The sequence below is a fragment of the Haematobia irritans genome, chromosome 4 (genome assembly GCF_050003625.1).
Source record: "Haematobia irritans isolate KBUSLIRL chromosome 4, ASM5000362v1, whole genome shotgun sequence".
NCBI lineage: Eukaryota > Metazoa > Arthropoda > Insecta > Diptera > Muscidae > Haematobia > Haematobia irritans.
In genome coordinates, this window is record NC_134400.1 from 152875846 (window position 1) to 152900534 (window position 24689).

At 33.3% G+C, this 24689-nt stretch overlaps 2 protein-coding genes and 1 long non-coding RNA gene across 3 annotated transcripts; 1 reads left to right on the forward strand and 2 right to left on the reverse strand.

The window, feature by feature from the left end:
• Positions 1–11418: 11418 nt before the first annotated feature.
• On the reverse strand, positions 11419–11759 carry LOC142236380 (uncharacterized). Its single transcript, XR_012722007.1, has 2 exons — positions 11706–11759; positions 11419–11586 (listed from the first exon to the last, which is right to left on the reverse strand). It is a non-coding gene; the product is annotated as an uncharacterized LOC142236380 (long non-coding RNA).
• Positions 11760–14602: 2843 nt separating this feature from the next.
• Cdc5 (cell division cycle protein 21) lies at positions 14603–17566 on the reverse strand. The gene is made up of 6 exons (XM_075305183.1): positions 17408–17566; positions 17080–17345; positions 16888–17018; positions 16051–16828; positions 14927–15995; positions 14603–14863 (listed from the first exon to the last, which is right to left on the reverse strand). Exons 1-6 carry the CDS (start codon positions 17450–17452, stop codon positions 14723–14725), a joined length of 2430 nt encoding a protein of 809 aa, XP_075161298.1. The 5' UTR covers positions 17453–17566; the 3' UTR covers positions 14603–14722.
• A 1185-nt stretch (positions 17567–18751) lies between these two features.
• On the forward strand, positions 18752–24082 carry LOC142233464 (uncharacterized). The gene is made up of 5 exons (XM_075304401.1): positions 18752–19040; positions 19114–19792; positions 19851–20830; positions 20893–22953; positions 23016–24082. The coding sequence occupies exons 1-5, from the start codon at positions 18978–18980 to the stop codon at positions 23253–23255; spliced, it is 4023 nt and encodes a 1340-aa protein (XP_075160516.1). The 5' UTR covers positions 18752–18977; the 3' UTR covers positions 23256–24082.
• The last annotated feature ends 607 nt before the right edge of the window (positions 24083–24689 follow it).

Below are 24689 nucleotides of genomic sequence, written 5' to 3' on the forward strand. Positions count from 1 at the left end.
TTATATACTCGAATTCACGTTCTTCTTTTGTAAGAGTTTTTGAATTTCTTCGAAAATTTTAAACTTGTATACAAAAACCTTTATTTGTTACACAATTTTTATTTTTGCAATAAAAAAATAATATTTGATTTGAACTAAGTCCATTTCGTTTATATCAAGCATTTTTCTTTTCTGACTTTAAGTCTTTTATAAAACACACTTTACAATTTCGTAGTAAAAATTTAATATAATAGTATGTAATGCTGAACACCTTTTCGGGAACTTCCGAACGAATCTGGAATATATGTTAAAAAATATATTTAAAAAAAAATGGTGTTGGTCGAAGCAGGGATCGAACCACGCTGCCAACAAATGAATGTTTAACAATGTTATGTTGGTAAACAATGTTATGTTTGCATCGGCTCGTGGGCGCCGCAAGCTATGCTATATAAATATAACTTATAACGATAATTATCTCTTGATGACCATAACAGCTACGTAGCCCAGTGGTTAGTGTGCTGGCTTACAAACTGTGTGGTCCGCTGTTCGAATCCCCGTCCGGCAAAAGGTAAAATTGGAAAAAAAATATAAAATTTAATAATTTCTTCTACAATGTTTGTATTACAGAAAAAGGTGCTAAGAACTAACAAGTATATACGGCCGTAAGTTCGGCCAGGCCGAAGCTTATGTACCCTCCATCATGGATTGCGTAGAAATTTCTTCTAAACACTGCCATCCACAATCGAATTACTTAAGTTGCGGTAACGCTTGCCGATGGCAAGGTATCTTAAAACCTCCTAACACCATCTTCTAAATTGTATGTAAGTCCATACGTGGTATATATTAAATCAAAAAAGATCGATCCAATACGTATATAATTCAGTTTGACAAAGTAGACATACAATTTTGACAAAATTTTCTACAGAAATAAAATTTTCTATAGAAATAAACTTTGACAAAATTTTCTATAGAAATAAAATCTTGGTAGATTATTTTGGCTCGAGTGGCAACCATGATTATGAACCGCATAAAATTTGAACAAAATTTTCTATAGAAATAAAATTTTGACAATGATGAAAATTTTATTATGAACCGAATAAAATGTTAACAAAATTTTCTCTAGAAATAAAATTTTGACAAAATTTTCTATAGAAATAAAATTTTGGTAGATTATTTTTGGCTCTAGTGGCAACCATGATTATGAACCGATATGGACCAATTTTTGTGTGATTGGACCAATTTTGGTATGGTTGTTAGCGACCATATACTAACACCACGTTCCTAATTTGAACCGGATCGGATGAATTTTGCTCCTCCAAGAGGCTCCGGAGGTCAAATCTGGAGAACGTTTTATATGGGGGCTATATATAATTATGGACCAATATGGACCAATTTTGGCTCGGTTGTTAAAGATCATATACTAACACCATGTTCCAAATTACAACCGGATTGGATGAAATTTGCTTCTCTTGGAGACTTCGCAAGCCAAATCTGGGGATCGGTTTATATGGGGGCTATATATAACTATGAACCGATGTGGACCAATTGCTGCACGGTTGTTAGAGACCATATACCAATACCATGTACCAAATTTCAGCCGGATCGGATGAAATATGCTTCTGTTACAGGCTCCACAAGCCAAATCTGAGGGTCCCTTTATATGGGGGCTATACGTAAAAGTGGACCGATATGGCCCATTTTCAATACCATCCGACCTACATCGATAACAACTACTTGTGCCAAGTTTCAAGTTCATAGCTTGTTTCGTTCGGAAGTTAGCGTGATTTCAACAGACGGACGGACGGACATGCTTAGATCGACTCAGAATTTCACCACGACCCAGAATATATATACTTTATGGGGTCTTAGAGCAATATTTCGATGTGTTACAAACGGAATGACAAAGTTAATATACCCCCATCCTATGATGGAGGGTATAAAAAAAACTCATGGAAGTGAAAAAAATTTGAGGCAATATACAATTAGACAGAAAAAAATTTTGAGCACAATATTCTTTGGGAGAAAATTCTTCTCAGCATATAATATTTTTGGGTTCAAAATGCCTCCAAACATATTATATGTTCACATAATAACATATAGTTTTTTGGAAGACAACATTATTGAATTTGGATGGAAAAATACAAAATGTTTGGAACTTAGACTACCCAAACATATTATATTGTTTAGACCAATATGCTTTCAAACATATTATATATTGGAAGAAATCAAACATATAAATGTTTGGGCAATACCCAAAAGTTTATATGCTTGAAGCAAAATATGTTTGGGAGTATATGTTACAGAAGCGATTTTTTTTTGAGGGTGTGGGAATTGGAAATAGTGGAATAATAAACTAATATTTCAAGGCCAGTCGATGCTGTTAATTCTTAATAAATATATTTAATATATTAATAAAACATGTATTTTATTGAAGAAAAAAATGCCTATATAAATAAATAAAACTGTATTTAAAAACGAAGGTAAACAGTTCTAATTTTGAAGTAAAAGGGTTACCACAAATATGTAAGATTTGTCCGAATGAATGAAAAAAGTTCAATAAAATCATTCCATATATGAATTCAATTCAGTTAATTTTTTTCATTCTGTAGTATAGTGGTACATAAATATAGAAAAATGTTAACTAATATATGGAATACATTCTACCTAATTTCTACGAAAATCACATCGTTCAAACAAATAAAAATGTCTTTGGCGCTATACGAAATTCAACTTTCTTCACAATGAGTTCACTTTAACTTAAAGAAGTGGTCACTTTTTTCTGGGTGTATGTAGAAATGGAAGCAGATAAACTTAATCTGACTCCGAATCTAAGTTGGTAACCGTGGAAGAGAGATATGTATCAAAGGTCATTAAATGAGAATATTGATGCAACAACCAGTTTCTCATCTTTGAACGACCTGGTAGGTTCGATCAGTATCCCAAAAGTTCGCCGCAAAGAAAAGTGGAATATAAGAGTAAATGGTTTGACATTGTATGCTTATACGCGAGGACAAAATCAATGAGCCTGTTGAAAATATTCCGAAGAACACAAAATGATAGAGAGTCTTACAATACCCAAAGGAAGGAATACCAGGTTGGCTGATAAGTCCCCGGTCTAACAAAGAAAAACACATTTTTTTGTCAAAATTCGTTTTTATTACAATACCCAAAGGAAGGAATACCAGGTTGGCTGATAAGTCCCCGGTCTAACAAAGAAAAACACATTTTTTTTGTCAAAATTCGTTTTTATTATTCAACGTAGTTCCCTTCAAGAGCGATGCAACGATTATAACGACCTTCCAATTTTTTGATACCATTTTGGTAGTACTCCTTCGGTTTTGCCTCAAAATAGGCCTCAGTTTCGGCATTGCAGCCAAATTTTTCCCTGCGAGCATCCTTTTGAGGTCTGAGAACAAGAAAAGGTCGCTGGGAGCCAGATCTGGAGAATACGGTGGGTGGGGAAGCAATTCGAAGCCCAATTCATGAATTTTTTCCATCGTTCTCAATGACTTGTGGCACGGTGCGTTGTCTTGGTGGAACAACACTTTTTTCTTCTTCATATGGGGCCGTTTTGCCGCGATTTCGACCTTCGCCGACTTAACAGGTTGGCTGATAAGTCCCCGGTCTAACAAAAACACATTTTTTTGTCAAAATTCGTTCCCTTCAAGACCACTCAGCCGACTGTCGATTGGACTCAGGAGTGTAGTGATGGAGCCATGTTTCATCCATTGTCACATATCGACGGAAAAACTCGGGTGTATTACGAGTTAACAGCTGCAAACACCGCTCAGAATCATCAACACGTTGTTGTTTTTGGTCAAATGTGAGCTCGCGCGGCACCCATTTTGCATAGAGCTTCCGCATATCCAAATATTGATGAATGATATGACCAACACGTTCCTTTGATATCTTTAAGGCCTCTACTATCTCGATCAACTTCATTTTACGGTCATTCAAAATCATTTTGTGGATGTTTTTGATGTTTTCGTCGGTAACCTTCGGGCGTCCACTGCGTTCACCGTCCTCCGTGCTCATTTCACCAAGCTTGAATTTTGCATACCAATCAATTATTGTTGATTTCCCTGAGGCAGAGTCCGGAAACTCATTATCAAGCCAAGTTTTTGCTTCCACCGTATTTTTCCCCTTCAGAAAACAATATTTTATCAAAACACGAAATTCCTTTTTTTCCATTCCTTTTTTTCACATCATGTGCTATCAAACTCCATTAAAAACGTGTTACCAACAACCATGTTTAAAGTAAAAACGTCTTTAAAATAAAGTTTTAAAAACCATCTCCTACACTGAAAAAAATATTGACCTAATATGGAAGATTATGCAATTTAAATTTTAGGAATCGAAATTTACCCAAAGTTAAGGACAAAATTCTTTAAAATAATGAAATTTTAATTAAATGAAAGTTTATAATCCTTGCTTCAAAATTTTTTTCATTAAATTTAGGACACGTCTCTCTGCTGAAGTTGTAGATCTTTGAAGTAAGGCAAATTTTCCTTAAAATAAAAAAAAATATTTTTAATTTAAAGAAATCGTTTTAACTCAACTGACCTATTGCATTTTTAAATTTAAGATAAAATCGTTTCAAATATAGGCTAAGACTTATTTTAAGGATTTGCATCTTTGGTTTAAAGTTTTTTTTTAACATTAAGAAAATTGTTTTTACTTTGAAGTACTTGTCATAATTTGGATTTTAAATTGGAATTTGTTTTGTACATAAACACACTCAAAAAAAAGTGAACTCTCTATTTCACTAAAGCCAATTTAACTGTCGTTTAGTTCATGGAATTATTATGTTTGGAGAAAGTTTCTTCTACTCTAATAATTTTTTGTGTACGTTAGTTAAATGAACTAAAACAGAGGAAAAAAATATACATAAATGAAGGATAAAGATTAACTAAATTCGTGTCTTCCACAAAATAGTTCAATATTTCTTTAAATTTGTAAATTTTACTACAAATGCGTTCATCATGAACTTCGTATGTCACTAAAGACATTCTTGCAATTTTGAACTCCAATTTTTTCCTTCAAACTACAAAATTTTCTTTAACAAGTGAAAAAACTTAATTATGTCTAATAAATTTTCTTGAATTTGTCGGAAAATATTTACTTATTTTTATGACATCGGCGTGATGCCAGCGTTTGTTATACTGTTTAGTTAAAATTTTCTAAAAATATTCAAAATTTTCTAAAATTAACCGAAATTTTTCTTCCGGGTGGGTTCACTGTTTTTTCAGTGTACCTTTATTAATATATCGCAAAAAGAGGATAAAAATTCGATGAATGAGATCTGTATCCAATTTTAATTTTATTTATCCTAGATTTAAAGCCAGGGAGGTCTGTCAAAGATGTCTTTATTTTAAAGACGCCACATCTTTGAATCAATACCAAAATCCTTAAGGGAAGGTCAAAATCTTTGGATCCAAGTAAACTTTTTTTGAGTGTATTTGTAAACGCTTCACTAATGGAAAAAGTCGTTAAAAGTGAGCCAATGAAACAAATTCGTTAACACAACGACATTTTTCGGAATTATAACGAATTTTCTGGTAATCAACGTAACCTTTCGTACTATTAATGAATATTTCAATTGAATTAATGAAAATGTTTCGTTATATCAATGTGTTTTTAGCTTTGTAGCCAAGATGCAAAAAGTCAACAAATTTAAAGATCATTTCATTAATTTTGAAGAATTTTTCCGAACTATTAAAGTCAAGTCTTTAGTAAAACGAAATTTTCTTTCATTTTAGGATACCCAATTTTAAGTCAACTATATAACTATAAGGACAACATGACTTAATTGAAAAGTTTATCTAATTTTGCACCCAAAGAAATTTGTTAGTAGGGACAGCACACCCAGAAAAAGGGGGCTCTAATGCCAACTGAACTTTATTTTAGTTCATGGAGATTAGTTGATTTTAGTTAAATTTTGCACAATATGAGTAAATGTTCCTTATTTGAATAATTTTTTGCTAACTTTAATGACGTGAACTAAAAATAAGAAAAAAAGTTGTATACAAATATAGTGCACAATTTTACTAAAAAATAAAATAGTTCATATTTTCCTAAAATGGCAGAAGTTTGCTTAAATTGAGTTCATAAGTCTCTCAAATGAGTAAATTTTACTAAAATTATACCTGTTTCGAACTTCGTACAGTGCTAAAGACATTTTAACAATTTTTAAATCCAATTTTTTCTTCCAACATATGAAATTTTCTTAAACAACAGAAAAAAATTATTTATTTTTAAAAATTTTTTTTTCAATTTGACAAAAAGTATTAACTTATTTATAACATGTTGCAATTAGAAAACTTTTTTAGTCAAAATTTTCTAAAATAAACCTAAATTTTCTTCCACGGTGGGGTCACTTTTTTGGGTGCAGAAAAGTCTGCTAAAACAGCAGAAAGTGTGCTGAAAAAGGGACAACAGTCACTGTTTGCTGATATAGCTAACATTTCCTGCTATTTTTTAAGCTCGATTACACTAAAACATGTTTTATTTTGGCTAAAACAAATAAAAATGTTCACTTAGAAGCTATCCTAACATAATTAAAACAATATTTTATGAACATCTATAGTATTTGACCAAAAATCTGAATATTTATCGAATTGAGACATAACAGCAAACAAAATGTTTGCTAATCGTATTTAGGAGCTTGTAAGTATATTAACATACAGTGCAAAAATATACCAAAAACTACTTTTGGTTCTTAAATATGCTTTGGGGAAAATTTATAACCTAAAAATTTTATAAATTGTTGTTCATTAGGCCCTGGAGTACAAAAATATAACAGCAGACGTCGACTGCTGTTTTTAGCAGACTTTTTTCTATGAGTGCACCCAGAAAAAAGTGACCCCTTCTTTAAGTTAAAATGAACTCATTGTGAAGAAAGTTGAACTTCGTATAGCGCCAAAGACATTTTTATTTGTTTGAACGATGTGATTTTCGTAGAAATTAGGAATAATGCATTCCATATATTAGTTAACATTTTCCTATATTTATATACCACTATACTACAGAATGAAAAAATTTAACTAATTTGAATTCATATATGGAATGATTTTATTGAAATTTTTTCATTCATTTCGCCAAATCTTACACATTTGTGGTAAAATTTTTACTTCATAATTAGCACTGCTTACCTTCGTTTTTAAATACAATTTTATTTATTTCTATAAGCAATTTTATCTTCAATAAAAGACATGTTTTATTAATATATTGAATATATTTATTAAGAATCAACAGCATCGAATATTAGTTTATTATTCCACTATTTCCAATTTCCGTGCGATATTATCAACTGTAAAACGCACTTTTTCTTCTTCTTGTACTTTTCACTTTTAATAAGTTGCTGCCTAACGATTTTGTCCTCCTTTTACAATTTCAATACCTACAAATATAAAAAATCATAAAATATTTTATGAATATTACCTGATAATTGAAGATTCCAAAATGAAGACAAATGAAAGGGTTGTTATTCTGCTGGTGTTTTCTTTCTTTATACACTATCACGAACATTGATAGATTTATTAAAAAAAAACGAAAATTTTTCTCACTAATTTAAAATAACAAATATTTTATACATTTTATTTGTTATTTATTATATTATTTTACCATATTATTTTTTAACAATCTCTCCGTATACCAAAACAACGCGATTCCAACTAAAAAAACAACCGACGCGCAAATATATCGATTACACCCACGCGCAAACACATCGATTACGATGACAGGTATCGATTACAGGTAGACAATAGAAATTTAGGAAAATTTCCTATATTCTAACAAGTGTGTTTCCTTAAGTTTTGAAAGGATTGCATACTTCTTAGTACGAATGAACTAAAATATTTTTCTATGCCAAGTGTTGTTCGTATGTATGAAAAACTTTCTATTATAAAGGAAGTCGCAATTATCATTTTATAAGAAATTTTACTAATTTTGAGGAAACTTGGTTTTAGTTCGGTTTTTGTTTATTTTTACGAATGCTTTGTTATCGGTGAATAAAATTTTCTTTTTCAGTAGTAAATTCTTATACCCAGCGAAGAAAATAGTATGAGTAAAATTCCATGCCTTATTCTAGTTAATGAACTATTCCTAACTGCTTACAGTTTAGGATTTTTTTACTGAAACGAGTAAATTTTATTATTTTTCACAAAAATTTACCTTAATGGAAATAAAATGGATAAACTATATTGATGAAAATTTTTTCCTTTAGTTTCGAAGGCACTTTTTTCTGGGTGTGTGGACATGAAAAAACGTTATATCAGAAAAATGCGTCTTCTATGCTAAGCATTCGTATTATAAGGACATAAAATCTCTGTATTTGAAAGAAAAATATTTATTTCAAATGAATTTCTTCTCAATATTGCGGAAATTTTATTTTCTACAATTTAGGCTACATAATCGTTCATACAAAAGATGAACTTTTTTAATATAAAGACATTTTGCTTCACAAGTTTGTCAAGCACATCAAATCACTTATTAATTGTCATATGCCCAACACAACCAACACTTCTCTTAGCATCTACCCTTAGTGGTCAACATGGTCAAAACGCAGAAATGCATAGTCATTTTTCAGAAAAAGAATAAGCAAAAAATTATTTCACATTGACCGACCGCAACAAATGTGGCAAATTGCAATTTTATGCGTATTTTATGTTAATCAAATACCATCGACAAATGTCTTACCATGCCTAGACTAGCTTCCACTACTCTGACTTTTAAACAAAGGCATTGCCCAAGAGGGTGGAGAGAAGGTCAGTCATTCAGTCACACAAAAAAAGACAAATATGTGTCAAAATTTGGTCATTTATTAAAGATTTTCCACTTAGTTCATATGTTACACAGAAATCTAAAGATTTCTTTGTAGGGCCATGGCCATGTTATTCAGGATACGAAGAACATCATTTATTAAAATCAGTTTTGAAGGATTATGTTGTAATAAAAAGTAAATTTGTGGCACATGTTACTCGTAATGTATCATCGTTCTTTTATGAAGCTCTATTTTGTCACAAGTGGTCAAAAGCGAACAAATATAGTCATTAAATTCTTAGAGGTTAAATTATTCGTTATCTCTTGTCCAGAACCTAAAAGTGAGATATAAAATAAAATTAGAATTAGTTTAAATTTGCACAATTTACTACAAATGCGCCCATCTTGAACTTCGCATGGCGCTAAAGACATTGTTACAATTCGAATTCCATTTTTATACCCTAGGTGGAGGTTCTATTAACTTCGTCATTCCATTTGTAAAACATTGCAATATTGGTTTAAGACCACGGTTGCCACTCGTGCCAAAAATAATCTACCAAAATTTTATTTCTATAGAAAATTTCGTCAAAATTTTATTTCTATAGAAAATTTTGTCAAAATTTTATTTCTATAGAAAATTTTGTCAAAATGTTATTTCTATAGATAATTTTGTCAGAATTTTATTTCTGTTGAAAATTTATGAAGCACCTCTTAGTTGGAGAGGAATGTTTTGCAAAATCTACCAAAACATAAAGAATACTACCAATCTACCAAACATTAAAAAATCTAATATTTTTGGTAGAATTCTGCCAACTGTAGCAACCGTGTCTCAGACTCATATAAAATATTGCGTATTGCATATAAAATAAAATTAAAATTAGTTTAAATTTGCACAATTTACTACAAATGCGCCCATCTTGAACTTCGCATGGCGCTAAAGACATTGTTACAATTCGAATTCCATTTTTATACCCTAGGTGGAGGTTCTATTAACTTCGTCATTCCGTTTGTAAAACATTGCAATATTGGTTTAAGACCACGGTTGCCACTCGTACCAAAAATAATCTACCAAAATTTTATTTCTATAGAAAATTTCGTCAAAATTTTATTTCTATAGAAAATTTTGTCAAAATTTTATTTCTATAGAAAATTTTGTCAAAATTTTATTTCTATAGAAAATTTTGTCAAAATTTTATTTCTATAGATAATTTTGTCAGAATTTTATTTCTGTTGAAAATTTTGTCAAAATGTTATTTCTATAGAAAATTTATGAAGCACCTCTTAGTTGGAGAGGAATGTTTTGCAAAATCTACCAAAACATAAAGAATACTACCAATCTACCAAACATTAAAAAATCTAATATTTTTGGTAGAATTCTGCCAACTGTAGCAACCGTGTCTCAGACTCATATAAAATATTGCGTATTGCATATAAAATAAAATTAGAATTAGTTTAAATTTGCACAATTTACTACAAATGCGCCCATCTTGAACTTCGCATGGCGCTAAAGACATTGTTACAATTCGAATTCCATTTTTATACCATAGGTGGAGGTTCTATTAACTTCGTCATTCCGTTTGTAAAACATTGCAATATCCCAATAAACACAAACGTTTGAAAAATGCTAAATTTCAACAATTTTTCAAACATTTTTTCAAAGGATTAGGGTAATATTCAAGTTGAGAAATTGTTGAGAAAATCGCGTTCTCAACAAAAAACAGACATTACCCTCAACAGTGAAATTCAACACATTAGCAATAATATCTCAAGTGTTATCCTCAAATTGAAATGCATCGCTACTCAATAATTTGTCAAACAATTTTCGATGCGAGTCAAATACTTTTCAACCTAAATTTGTATGAATGATATCCCCACTTCAAATTGAAAGTCAAAGCCAAAATTCTATGAATTTTGTATAATTTATTCATTTTCATCAAAATAAAATATATAATAATACACTACACTACATAATACACTACAATACCAATTGATAAATAATCTTATTAAACATATCAACAAACAAGAACACAAAAAAACATACAACAAAACTTTAAATATCTTAAATATTATTAGTAAAGACTTTTGCATTGATAATTCGATTTCCTTCCTGTTGGTGTCAGTAAACAGCATTAAAATTTATTAACATGCGGGCAATTCGAAATTAGTAACGTACTGGACCGCGTGTTAGAATTGATTTCCAGCAGAAGGAATTCACAAAATATCCATTTTAAACTGCTAATAGCATATGAATTAAACTGACGATGTGATGCACATTTTCATCCAGAAGTTGTTGATTTCAACAATTTGTTGTTTTTAACAATTTTAATTGGTTGCACTTGTTTGTAATGTTTCTGGAAACTTTTTCTTGTCGATAAGCCACTCATATTTCATTGGTCAGCTTCTTAATGTTTGCAAGAATGTAGCATCCAAAGATTTTAGTTTTCTGCAAAGAGATTTAAATTTAGTGACTTCTCTAAAGTGTTGATTTAATTTTTCATATTGACGTTCCAATTATTATAAATTATTGAAATAAGTTCAAGTTAATTGTCCACCATTTTTTTTATCGGCCAGCTTTTTAATGTTTTCAAGAACGTAGAGTCCATAATTTTAGTTTTCTGCAAAGAGATATACATTTAGTGACTTCCTTAAAGTTTTATTTCATTTTTTATTTTCACTTACCTATTTTTATAAACTATTTGGTTATTTGTCTAAAATTTTCCATTTTTTTAATTTCTTGCAATTGACCACGAACTTCGTTGCACAAATAAGTATTGAAAACCACATGGTTTTTTTCGTTGCATTTTAGGGTAGTGTTTTGTCAAAGTTTTCTCATATTATCTTCAACACCTTTTCAAAGATTTCGTCAACATTTTGGCAAAATGGAAGTAATTCGCAAACAATTTGAAGATGTATTGAAGATGAGCTATTTCAAGTCAAGTTGAATTTATGTTGAAAATTATATTTACCCTCAAACTGAAAAGTTGTTGCATTTGAAAAACGCTCATCCTGTGTTTATTGGGATTGGTTTAAGACCACGGTTGCCACTCGTGCCAAAAATAATCTACCAAAATTTTATTTCTATAGAAAATTTCGTCAAAATTTTATTTCTATAGAAAATTTTGTCAAAATTTTATTTCTATAGAAAATTTTGTCAAAATTTTATTTCTATAGAAAATTTTGTCAAAATTTTATTTCTATAGATAATTTTGTCAGAATTTTATTTCTGTTGAAAATTTTGTCAAAATGTTATTTCTATAGAAAATTTATGAAGCACCTCTTAGTTGGAGAGGAATGTTTTGCAAAATCTACCAAAACATAAAGAATACTACCAATCTACCAAACATTAAAAAATCTAATATCTTTGGTAGAATTCTGCCAACTGTAGCAACCGTGTCTCAGACTCATATAAAATATTGCGTATTGCATATAAAATAAAATTAGAATTAGTTTAAATTTGCACAATTTACTACAAATGCGCCCATCTTGAACTTCGCATGGCGCTAAAGACATTGTTACAATTCGAATTCCATTTTTATACCCTAGGTGGAGGTTCTATTAACTTCGTCATTCCGTTTGTAAAACATTGCAATATTGGTTTAAGACCACGGTTGCCACTCGTGCCAAAAATAATGTACCAAAATTTTATTTCTATAGAAAATTTCGTCAAAATTTTATTTCTATAGAAAATTTTGTCAAAATTTTATTTCTATAGAAAATTTTGTCAAAATTTTATTTCTATAGAAAATTTTGTCAAAATTTTATTTCTATAGAAAATTTTGTCAAAATTTTATTTCTATAGAAAATTTTGTCAAAATTTTATTTCTATAGAAAATTTATGAAGCACCTCTTAGTTGGAGAGGAATGTTTTGCAAAATCTACCAAAACATAAAGAATACTACCAATCTACCAAACATTAAAAAATCTAATATTTTTGGTAGAATTCTGCCAACTGTAGCAACCGTGTCTCAGACTCATATAAAATATTGCGTATTGCATATAAAATAAAATTAGAATTAGTTTAAATTTGCACAATTTACTACAAATGCGCCCATCTTGAACTTCGCATGGCGCTAAAGACATTGTTACAATTCGAATTCCATTTTTATACCCTAGGTGGAGGTTCTATTAACTTCGTCATTCCGTTTGTAAAACATTGCAATATTGGTTTAAGACCACGGTTGCCACTCGTACCAAAAATAATCTACCAAAATTTTATTTCTATAGAAAATTTCGTCAAAATTTTATTTCTATAGAAAATTTTGTCAAAATTTTATTTCTATAGAAAATTTTGTCAAAATTTTATTTCTATAGAAAATTTTGTCAAAATTTTATTTCTATAGATAATTTTGTCAGAATTTTATTTCTGTTGAAAATTTTGTCAAAATGTTATTTCTATAGAAAATTTATGAAGCACCTCTTAGTTGGAGAGGAATGTTTTGCAAAATCTACCAAAACAAAACGTGTCTCAGACTCATAAAGTTATAAATACATTGTGGATCCTGGTTCTGAGTCGACGGTCATCGGACGGATCCCTAGATCCGTCTGTTGAAATCACTCTACTTTCGAACGAAACAAACTATCGACTTGAAACTTGACATAAGCAGAGATGGTCTGTATCAAACTTTTTTAGGTTTGCTACTGTCGCAAAGTTGCGACTTCAGTCGCGTCAGATAAGTAGCGAATTAGATAGTATGTTTGCGAAGTTTCAGGAAAGTTCATAAAATTATTAATTCATTTAAAAAGTATACTGGAGAATAGACTTATGCCAATGGGAGACTCCAAGCCAAAATTACTAAGTACTACTCGATGGTGCAGTAAACATGGCGATCTTTACTCGCTCATAAGTAACCTTTCACAAATTTCTGCAGAAACTGACAAAGAGGAAAAACCGCTACATAAGTGAACTTGTGTTCAGAGAGAATTTTATAATGTAATTCTTTGATATACATATGTTTGGGTGTAAAACATGTTAATATGTTAGAACATATTATGTTTGGGACATAAAATGTTTATAAATATAATAAGCTCAGATGCAAACATATATTAATTTAGAAATAGCCTATAAAAATAAATGTGTTTAGAAAGAGAGATCTAGAGAGTATGCTGCAAGTAAAATAATGGAAGTTACCAATCGGCGCCTTAAAAAGATATCCACACAAAGAAAATTTCATTAACAATTTTTCTACCAGTGTATGCCCTAAGGTGAAACATAATATATACTACAAACAATATTTTGTTTGGACCAATCCTGAAAATATATATGCTTGAACCAAAATGTGTTTGGGGTATATGTTACAGGAGCGATTTTTTTAGGGTGCGTTAGAGCTAATTTCCATCCTAATTAAGAATTGTCAAAACTCTAGCATTCGCTGATGCGAATGTAAATGAAATTGCGAATGGGAGATGTAAATCTAGTTGAGTTTTCAATAAATACAATATAACAGCATATTTTTGCATCCTTTTTATCTGGGAACCAAACTAAATTAAAATAAAAAATTTTCATTAATTACAATTTTAAATGCGAGCTAATTGGACATGAAGATTAAGGAATTGGTATTATTATGCTATTGAAAAGAAAATACCAGATACCCATCTTACAAGCCTGACTATACATATGTTTCAGTGTTGGCTAATCCACATTTCCATAGTCTCTAGTAAGATCTGGCTGGTCTTCGAGTAGTCACATATATTGATAATCTACAAGGTCACAATTGAAATTATAATATAATTGGAATGCCATCAATGAGAAAGAATAGGCATGTGGAAATACTTATAACGTAACTCAGCAAAAAACACATTTTTGAATAAATCTCATTCAAAATAAATCTAAAGAATGATTTTACCACATTAAGTCAAGAAATGATTAAGGTCGGAAATGCAAATTTTAATTTATTCAGAATCAAAAAGGTATACATATACATTTCTCGCAAATGCTACACGATAGCCGGGGTGTCAATAATGCCCTGAAATAACTTTTTTAATTCTAATCCAAGTTGTTAGATGTAGGTTCGGCAACCGCTCCTGTTGTGATTTGCAAAAGATCAAGCGTCTCATGAAGTTTGGCATACTTTTGTTGCAATTCTTTTTCACGTTCCATTTGTCGACGAACATCTTCCTGCAGCGACTATTATAAAAAGCATATTATATTAAAAATTGGGGGAAATTTACTTTGGCTTCCTTTACTAACCTCTAAGCGCCTCGGTATAGCAACCGATTCTTGTTCTGCTAAAAATTTAAACGTTGACAGTGCTATTGTATTTTGTTCGATTTGCTCATACGTATCCTGTAGTTGTTTAATTAGTGCTTGTGCACGCGCTTGATAACCTCCTGTTAGAATTTTCAGCTTTTTTTCGATCTTACCACAACGCTTGGCCTCCTTGGCCATGTGACGTCGATTTTGTTCTAATCGCCTTTCGGCCGACTCCAGGCGATCTTTCTTGCTTGCAAGATTGGCACGGGTATATCGGTTTTGTGAGGGTAAATACAATACTTGTCCCAAACACTCTTCCCAAACCTGCGAGTAGACATCTAGTGGTAGATCACCATGTCCCATACCCTCTTTGACCACATTCATTTCTTCTGCTAACAAAGCATTCGCTTCTTCCAATTCATTTTTAGAGATTTCTTCGTAAGGATTTGCTTTGAAATAATTTTGCAGTTGGTCCATTTTGGCTTGTGATTGTCCCGGCACAGGATCTTTGGTGGAATCGAACAATAACATTGTAATCATTTCATGCTTTATAAGCTCTTCGGCTTTCTGTAGATCACTCAAGTTCTGTTTATCCGTCGGAGGACGTAATATTTTTGTATTCACTTCCGTCGGTCTTGGCAAAGCGCGTTGTATAACCTTTGATCTCTTTTCCAATTCACGTTTACGCTTTAATTCCTGTTCGGCAACCATACGATCATCGACATCGGCCTGATCTTCAACTAAAGAAACTTCCTCATTAGTTTCCATAGAGCCGTTGTCATGGGAGTCATCGGGCACAACTATCTCGTAATCGTTACGTGGAGCAGGTAATGTTGCCAATCCTTCGCGAAGAGTATGTTTAAGTTGTTTTTGGTAGTTTCTGTACAAAGCTGGAGTGTCACCCACATTGATATTTTCTTCGGGGTTAATACTCAGTTTATCTCTAACAAGAGCCACAGTTTGAGAACCATCACCAGTACGAGGTGTTCTACCCACTGGCACTAATGCTGAAGACATAGGAGTAGCAAAACCACCTGGAGTTCCGTTTTCCTGCCCACGTTGAGTCCTGCAAGAAGTCATTACCGTTGAAGTCGTTTATTTGGGGTACTTGTAATTCTTACCTAAATGGGGTGGCTATTACTGTGTTTGGTGTTGTAATCGCTGACGCCTTTGGCAATGTTCCTGAAAAATCTGATTCGTATAATGGAGTATTCACGCCTCCTTTTAGCGGGGTCTCCACATGAGTTAGGGCCATTATATTTTGCGCCTCTTGCATTATGCGATCTGTATAAGGGGCGGGTGTTCTTGGCGTAGCTGCCACCTGCGGCGTTATCGAATAGTCTGCTAAAAGAGCATCAGTAGTTTCAATGCCGCTTTCGTTTGCCACCTCTTTGGCAACTTCACTAGCACGACCTAGTTTTACGACTTGTTGCAATTCCTGATCGGATATTTGGGGTTGAGGAAGCACAAGTTTCGAACGTTTTCTCTCAGGTTCCATATTTTGAAGCATCGCCGTTGGCATATCATTCTCTTTCCTTTGTTTCAGTTTTTGTTTATCTTTTTTACGTTCCCGTTCTTCTTTCTCCGAACGTAGCTCTCCATCTAAATCTTGTTGACGCATTTTGTTAAAATCTGGATCGTTCTTATCTATGTGTTCCTCAGATGTGTCATAGAATCCCAATGCTGGTCGTTTTTCAAATGGAATCTCTGCATTGTAGTCAATACCTTTGATCCGTTTGGGCCGCCCGCTTCCTATACCCGCAGCACGAAGTTCGCGTCTCTTTTGCAGGGCCGCCAAGCGGCGAGCTTCCTCTAGTTGTTTTTCACGAGCCTTACGTTTAGCTTTTTTACCTTGGGTATTGGCCAAACGAGCTCTAGCTTCGGATAACATTTCCAGTTCTGAAATAATAGAAGTGATTTGAAAATACCATCAAATTAATTTTTTGAGCAATGTTTACCATCTTCATCCATATCCTTTGGATCTGGTCTGGCAGGTTTTGTTTCCGGGTTCGGATCAATTTCTCCCGGCTTAAGTTTTCGGGGGTCATCTGCTGCTTCTTCGCCATCTTCCTTGCGTTGCGCTTGATCTCTTTGTGTATTAAAAGAAAATTGTTGGTTGATATTCAAATACAACTCCTTGTCCTACTCACAGTAGATATTCGTAACGCTCCAAACATTGGGCAGCCGTTCTCCCTATAATTGGTGCAATTGTTCGCCACTGTGTTGGCATAAGCTTGGCTAAATGTAGTAGTTTTTCATCTTCCTCGCGTGACCACTCAGTTTTTTTTATGCTGGGATCTAACCACTCATACCAACGAGCTTTACATTGCTTTGCACTTTTACGATGGAGCAGTGAAGCAATACGTGACCATTGATTTTTGCCATATTTCATCACAGCGGCTTTAAGGATTTCATCCTGGAAAAACCCATCCCATTATTGAGAATGACCATGGTACACGTTTACTCATTTATCCTTACCTCGGTGTTTCTCCACACACCACCCTTTATCATAATTCGTGGCATTTTGTATTAATTTTCGCTTCAAACTAGTGATAAACAAAAGTTTGTAAAGTATCCCTTTTTTACACAAATTATAAAGGGCAGTAAGCAAGGCCGGCTGTCAATAGAATGTGTGTCTCAGTGTTGCCATTTCTAGATAGAGTTAGGCATCGTCATGTCTCTTTTATTGAGAAAGCAAATATTAATGGTCTAGATGGCTCTGAAGTACAATCGATTCATTTACTTTTTTCAAAGGCGATTCAAACTACACGCAATAAACGAGATAACAGATTTCAATCAGTCTGTGGTAGCGATGAGGATGAAATGGAACTTTGAAATGCTGCCAGGGTATATATATTTTTTTAATTATTTAATTCTCAAGCTACTAAAAAGGCAAATACCACAGATCACTTATGGTGTTTTCTTTTCTGAAAAAAAGTGCTTTGTCTTCATTTTATCTGTACAGATGCGCATTTTTAAAATGTTGCCAGCAACCTAAAAAATGCTATCATTTCAGCGGGCAGAAAAGAATTCAAAGGAGAAAACAGGGCAATCGCAGCACTCTCATTTGTCGGCAGTAAATGCCCGCAATTTGCCTCTCTACGTGGCACTATTTTCACAACAGAGTTTGAAGCCTTTTTGCACTTCTGCCTGTTTTTTTAGAAAAGAACCTAAAAAGCTCATTTTCCATGCGAAATACAAAAAAGGTGCGCATTTTTTACCATTGGAATGTCCCTATATATGGGTATTAAGTTCGAGTTTAAGGTAAGTACTATGTTCGCTTTTCGCGTTGAAATTTTCGTGGTTACTTTATTAAAACAGTCCAATATAAATCAGATAAATTAACTCAATCGATGCGATGTTTCTTGTTTCTCTAGATTTCGACAAGACTTTACAGGAATAAGTTTGTTTTCATTTATAATTTCGATTATTTAAGGAAAAACAATCGCGAAAATAAAGTGCTTTTCAACTCGAAAACCGAACATAGTACCCACCTTTAGCCGAGAAAGAATCTGTAAAAACAGAATAAAATTATAACTTTCTTGCCAAATTTTATTACAACTTGATGGGGAATAATCAAAAGCAACAATTGAGAACTTTTATTTTCCCTAAAACTAATTTTGTAAAAAAAGTATCTCCCTTTTAGCACGATAATATACAGTTTGTTTTTCAGAAGCCAAAATTCGTACCGGGCCGGTACTACCGACCTTCGTTTTTTCTACCTTATAATACGTGTACCCTGAAAAGATCCATCATCTGTTACTGCATAAAAATATGGCAACTATGTAGTAAACAGTAATCAGATGTTTATTATAGTGAAAATTGGGCATATTGGTTCATCGCAAATTAAAGAATTCTGCTAGGAATAGGAAATTGTGCCATAGATTTCAAAATTTCAAGGCAGTAAGTCCAGAGAAAACTATGTGAGTGGCTTTTAGGGGCACTTTCCAAAATTTTGGGTCTATGGCAAAACTTCTTAGTAAACGGAGTCTGAGTTTATGGAAATTTTATTAGTGTACATTATGACAACTAAAATCGTGTAACTATTATGAATATGAATGAACCGAATTTTATAAATTACGATGGTTATTTTTGCAATACTAATTATCAAGTAAGTAGATACCAGTAGATAACTTTGTGCAGCTGGAATTTCACTCCAAATTTACTTTCAAACACACGAATAGGCCTCATCAATGGACAATGCATTAGCGGATTATGATGTACCATCCCAAGGCCACTATTTAAACTGCTCGCCATGTGATTTGGTAACATTGTCGTCCTCCTCTGTTGATCAGAGGCATGTGGGACAAACAAATCTATTCCAATACCTCTCACATTCCCGAGAGGAACAAGATATAATAAAGGACAAAAACGGCTCAACAGTTCTCCAAAATAGCTCGTTCAATAATAATAATAATATACCATTTGTTCAGATACATACTACAGATGTTCAACCACCTCATCGAAGTTATGGAAATGTGTTCCGGAGAAATGTCAGCAGGCAGGATGAGATCAAATCGGAACCCATCAAATCAGAAAGTGCGGAAACGTTGAAAGATCGTATTAACGCCACACCAACCCCTCCCAGAATACCATCTGCTACTCAACAGAGTACTAATGAGGATTCTGGGGAGTTGGATGATGATCAAAATAATCGTATAAAAGATTTGTCTTCCACAAGAGAGAATTCAGATAAGTGTGAGCATGAAGACATATTGGAAAAACAAAAGAAAGCTGTTTATAAATGTTCAACTTGTCCATATATGACCTTAAGAGAAACTGATCGAAATTCCCATGAAAAATTGCATCGAAATGGGAATGCTAGGCAATTAAATGAATTGCGAACACAAATAAAATGTCCAGGTAAACCCCCATGTGTATGTATTATTTCATATTTATTAATATTGTAAATTTATTTTAGGATGCAAAAATATATTCTACGCACAGGAATCGCTAGAAATTCATCTAAAGCTTGACCATCTCATGACAGAAAGTGATATATCTAAGTTAATTGGATATATAGGAAAGACCAACTCTACCACAACTCTGTCACCTACCAAAGATTCTGTAAATAGAGATGTTAATATGGAACCTCCAAGAAAAAGCAGAATATATTTGAAAAATGTTGAATGTCTGCGAGAACCTAACCGCCAACCCATAGAACAAACTGAAAATCATTTAACTACGGCAATTTCCAATAACAATAACAACGTAGTAGATCTCAATCAAAATTTAAAACCTCCTAAACAAAAGATCTCTATAAAAAGTGTGGATGTTCTAAGAGAACCTGCATTACTGAGGAAAGGTTTTGAGATTGAAAATGTGAGCTATAGTTCTTACAATACGGACAACCAAATTGGACAATTAAATACATCTAGCTCTACACCTGTTTCCTACAACAATATTTCCAATGCAAATACTCGCTGTTCTGACGGCATGGCTATGTCTAATGTCGAAAGCTCTAGTTCGGAGTTAATTGAGAAATCAAGAAAACCAAAAATATATGTGAAAAGTGTGGAAAGTTTCAATTTAATGCCTCTGAATGCATTACAATCTGCAAATGGTGATTTTATGGGTTGTAGCACGTCTATGCAGAACTATGATACAAATGTGGCCAACATGACATATATTTTTGAAGCAAATACACATACGGCTTCATCTTCAAATGCAATGTATTCAAATGATCATCACACAGATACTACATATCAATTGGTCGGTGATTCTGCACCTACTACCCATGGATATACTTTAGACAATTCTTTTTATATGAACAACGTGGTTGCTGAAAATATTCCTGCAAGTTACAACGAAAGTATGACATATACAACAGAATCTACTTCTCCACCTGATATGCCTCTGCCACCTAGTGTCGTTAATGTTACAGATCTTAATTCGTTTACGGTATGTATTTGATAAAGAACTGGCAACTAGAATTTTATTTTACCTATTTTATTTATTCATAGAATAAAACTTTGCCCAACTCCCAAGAACACCAACGGGGCACTTTGCATTTACGAACAGTCGATGAATTAAATCTACTTGTGGATGAATTGAATGAAGTTCAACATCTCATAGCTCCTAATTTGGATAATAGCCAAAACAGTGAAACAATATCTACCACTATAAATATAAATGGTGAAAGCAATCTTATAGGAGATGCTATCTATGAAACCGAAACCTTTAAATTTCAAGATTTGGACAGCCAAATGGCTAATGACTGGCCAGAAACATATGAAGATTTAGCGGAAGATATAAATGGCATAATAACGGATGTTGCATATAATACAGATAAGGAAAGTAATGAGAATCATATTGAGGAAAGTAATCCAAAGGATTCTAGCAACGTTGACATTGAAACTCCCCAGGTATCGTTAATAACAATCAGAGATATAGAAGAACTTACAGGCGTAAGTGGTATGAATGAGTCACAATCATTAACTCACTATGTCAATGATAATAATGGAGATGAGTTACATACAGGGACATCTTTCGCCAACAACCTTTCGAGCGAAGAGGTGAGACATAGTGGTAACATAGAAAACGAGTCCATGAACGTAAAATTGGGAACTGTGTCAAATAACGAAAATGCGGACAGCCTTAAACGTGAATTAAGCAATGCTACTCCTGAGACCAAAGATACTTCTACCATCAACAATCAATGTTTATCAAACGAACGCTTTCCCAACGAGGATACAGATGATAATACCTTGTTATCGTCAGTAGATGATTTAAGGTCACCAGAACAGCAAGCAAATATAAACTCATTAACCGAAGCGAATCATTTTGGATCAAATAATGACAATGAAAACATACATATGGAAGACGGTGGTAAAAATAGGCAAACCATTAGCAGAAATATGGATATGGAAAAGGAACAAACCAATCAAAGTGTAGAACAGCAGATCTCTCAGTTGGACAATCTTGATAACAAATACACAAATGCAAACCCAGAACTTCCGCCCCTAGTGCCCGTAACTAATTTCACATCTCATTCTTTAGACTCTGACGAAACGGAACCATATGACATTCCAGAAACCATGCTGGTGCCTATTCCTCCATTAATTAAAATCAATAAAACACTAGCAAAAGAGCCTCCTATTACACAAGATTCAAAAAAACAAGAAGATACACCTGTTTTTCATAAAAAGGGTCGAATCTATGTAGCCAATAATCTAATGGAGCCTGTAAAACCTGTATCTATTACAAGTGGCACTTCTATACGTGGAAGACCGTTTGGGGGTAGAAGAATAACACCTCTTCAAAATCAAGGCATAACACCGGAAGATTCATTTGTGAAATGCTCGGTTAAAGGTTGTGTTTTTCGCTTTAAAAAACCCGAAACTCTAGAATACCATAGAAAATGTCATGATTCCTCATCTTCATCCGCAAATAGTCATTCCCAAGCCACCATATGTCCCGAATGTCGATCGACGGAGTTTAATAACTGGAACACACTACACACTCATCTATGGAGAGCTCATCAAATCGACATGGAATTGTACAAATGCGAATTATGTGATTTTAGGACGCCCATTTTTTCAAGGCTATTCAATACGCATGCCAGGATTCATTCCGATTTACGTTCCTATAAATGTGAACAATGTGGCAAGGGATTCAAAAACTCAAAGCAATTGAAAAATCATCGAAGATGGCACAGAGTCCAGTCCAAAAACGTTGTAAATACTCGCACAGATCCAGAAACACTCCCACAAATACATCGATGTGCTGAATGTGGATCTACATTTAAAAATTATAAAACTTTGAAAGAGCACAGCACCTATTGTAAGAATGGCGAGAGTTCTTTGAAATGTGATATTTGCCAAAAGACTATGAGCACGAAGGCATCTTTAAAATTACATCTACTAACACATAGTGATTCAGAAAAACGATTTAAATGTCAGCATTGTGATTATGCTACTAATGATCACAACGCATTTCGAAGACATCGAATGGGCCATGAGAACAAGAAAATGTATGATTGTCCATTCTGTGACTACAAATCAGTGCAGAGTGTTACGTATCAGGTAGGAATATGCCTAAATATCAGTAAGCATTCCCAATTATTGAACGATTCTTTTCTTTTCAGAAACATGTACGACATAAACATCCTGATAAAGCTGATAGCGTTTTACATAAATGTACAGACTGCCAGTTTACTACCATTAACAGAACTCTTCTTGTTGTTCATCAAGCAAAACATCACAAAGCCATTATGACGAAGAACATACCTAAAGAGAATTCATCCGATGGAAACTACATCGCTAAAGAAAATGTAGATGTGCAAAAAAGTAAAATAAAAGTGAAGAGTAATTTGTTCACATTGTAGACGCCGAGTATTTATCGATGGAATATGGATATCAAAATAGACTTAACGCCATTGAAAGAGAAAATGGGGATTTTGTCTATTTTTATTTAAAACCTCTTTATAAAGCTCTTTACGCCAGTCATGGCAAATCTACGTAGAGCAAAAGAAGGAGATCCCTACATCGACGTAATATCCTCGTAATATCCATTCCATCTTATCCTCGCCGTCTTACAATTGTATCCCGGGCATATGTTACTGACATTTCCAGTAATTAAGCGGCCAGAAATCTGATGATATCCACCGGTGAATCGCTGAAGTATTGACTGAGGATTCGACTCTGACATTCGACCGCATTGACAGAAGTACAATGCAGTCAGTGAATTACGCTATAATTCTACAATGGCGTGTTAGTGATTAGTATGGTTTGCCCATGTAGATTTGATGGGAAAATTACACACAGTGGGGACAGGATGTCTCTTAAGTATCAAATCCTGGGTTTTGAATTAACCATCCAAGGATCGTCCCAGATCATATGATATTTAATATTGAGAGTGAGACCGTCGAGATAATAGTGAGCCGCTAGATCAGGTAAGCTTACCAAACAACTCATGAGGATACTGCAGAAGTTGAGCATCTACAAAGTTAACCCTGTCAACTTATTAATACAACACTTGAAAGATATATCGAGAAGATCACCAATGGAATTTCTCCCGATCGAAAACTAATCGAATAATCCTAGTTTTAACAGAGCTCAATTCCTATTTTTTTCTTTCAATTGTCTTCGTTTGGGATATTCTGAAATAATTTATATGTACAAATAATAAAAAAACGGACCTATTTTAGAAGTATTTTCTCTTTGATTGAATTCTTGTAGCCAATGTTTTTACGAATTGTATATACTGAATCACTGGTATAGTCTACTCCAGCCATGGTCTGTGGTACAATTTAAAAATATTGGAAATTCCATTTCTATATAACTTTGCTGGTCGAAAATCTTTTTGGACCTATTAGCCCGGTATCTCAACGAAATTCCCGCAACTCCTAAGAAATCCATTGCTACATTTGCTAACGAAAATTCTGGCATGCCCCATGAATTATCGCAAGTGCTTCATACCGGGCTTTGTCTACAAGAACGTCGATAAGCCCGGTATACAGCTCTAGCGAAACGGCTGCTCCGATATATTTGTTAAGGAAAAATCCAAAAGGCGTTTTATCGATAGTTTATTATTTCTTTAAGAAATAAATAGCGAAGCTGTATTATGCTACACGCTACAGGAATTTTTGCAAGTTTTGCGTAGCGATTGCATGCCGCTAAGGCAATTTTCTCATGCATTTATTATAGCCCGGTAAGCAGCTTAAAGCCCGCTAGGCACCTCTTGCGGAAATTTCGTTCGCGTGCCAATAACACAACTTTGCAATGTATTTCTTATAGGAGCAAAATGTAAACAATCGATA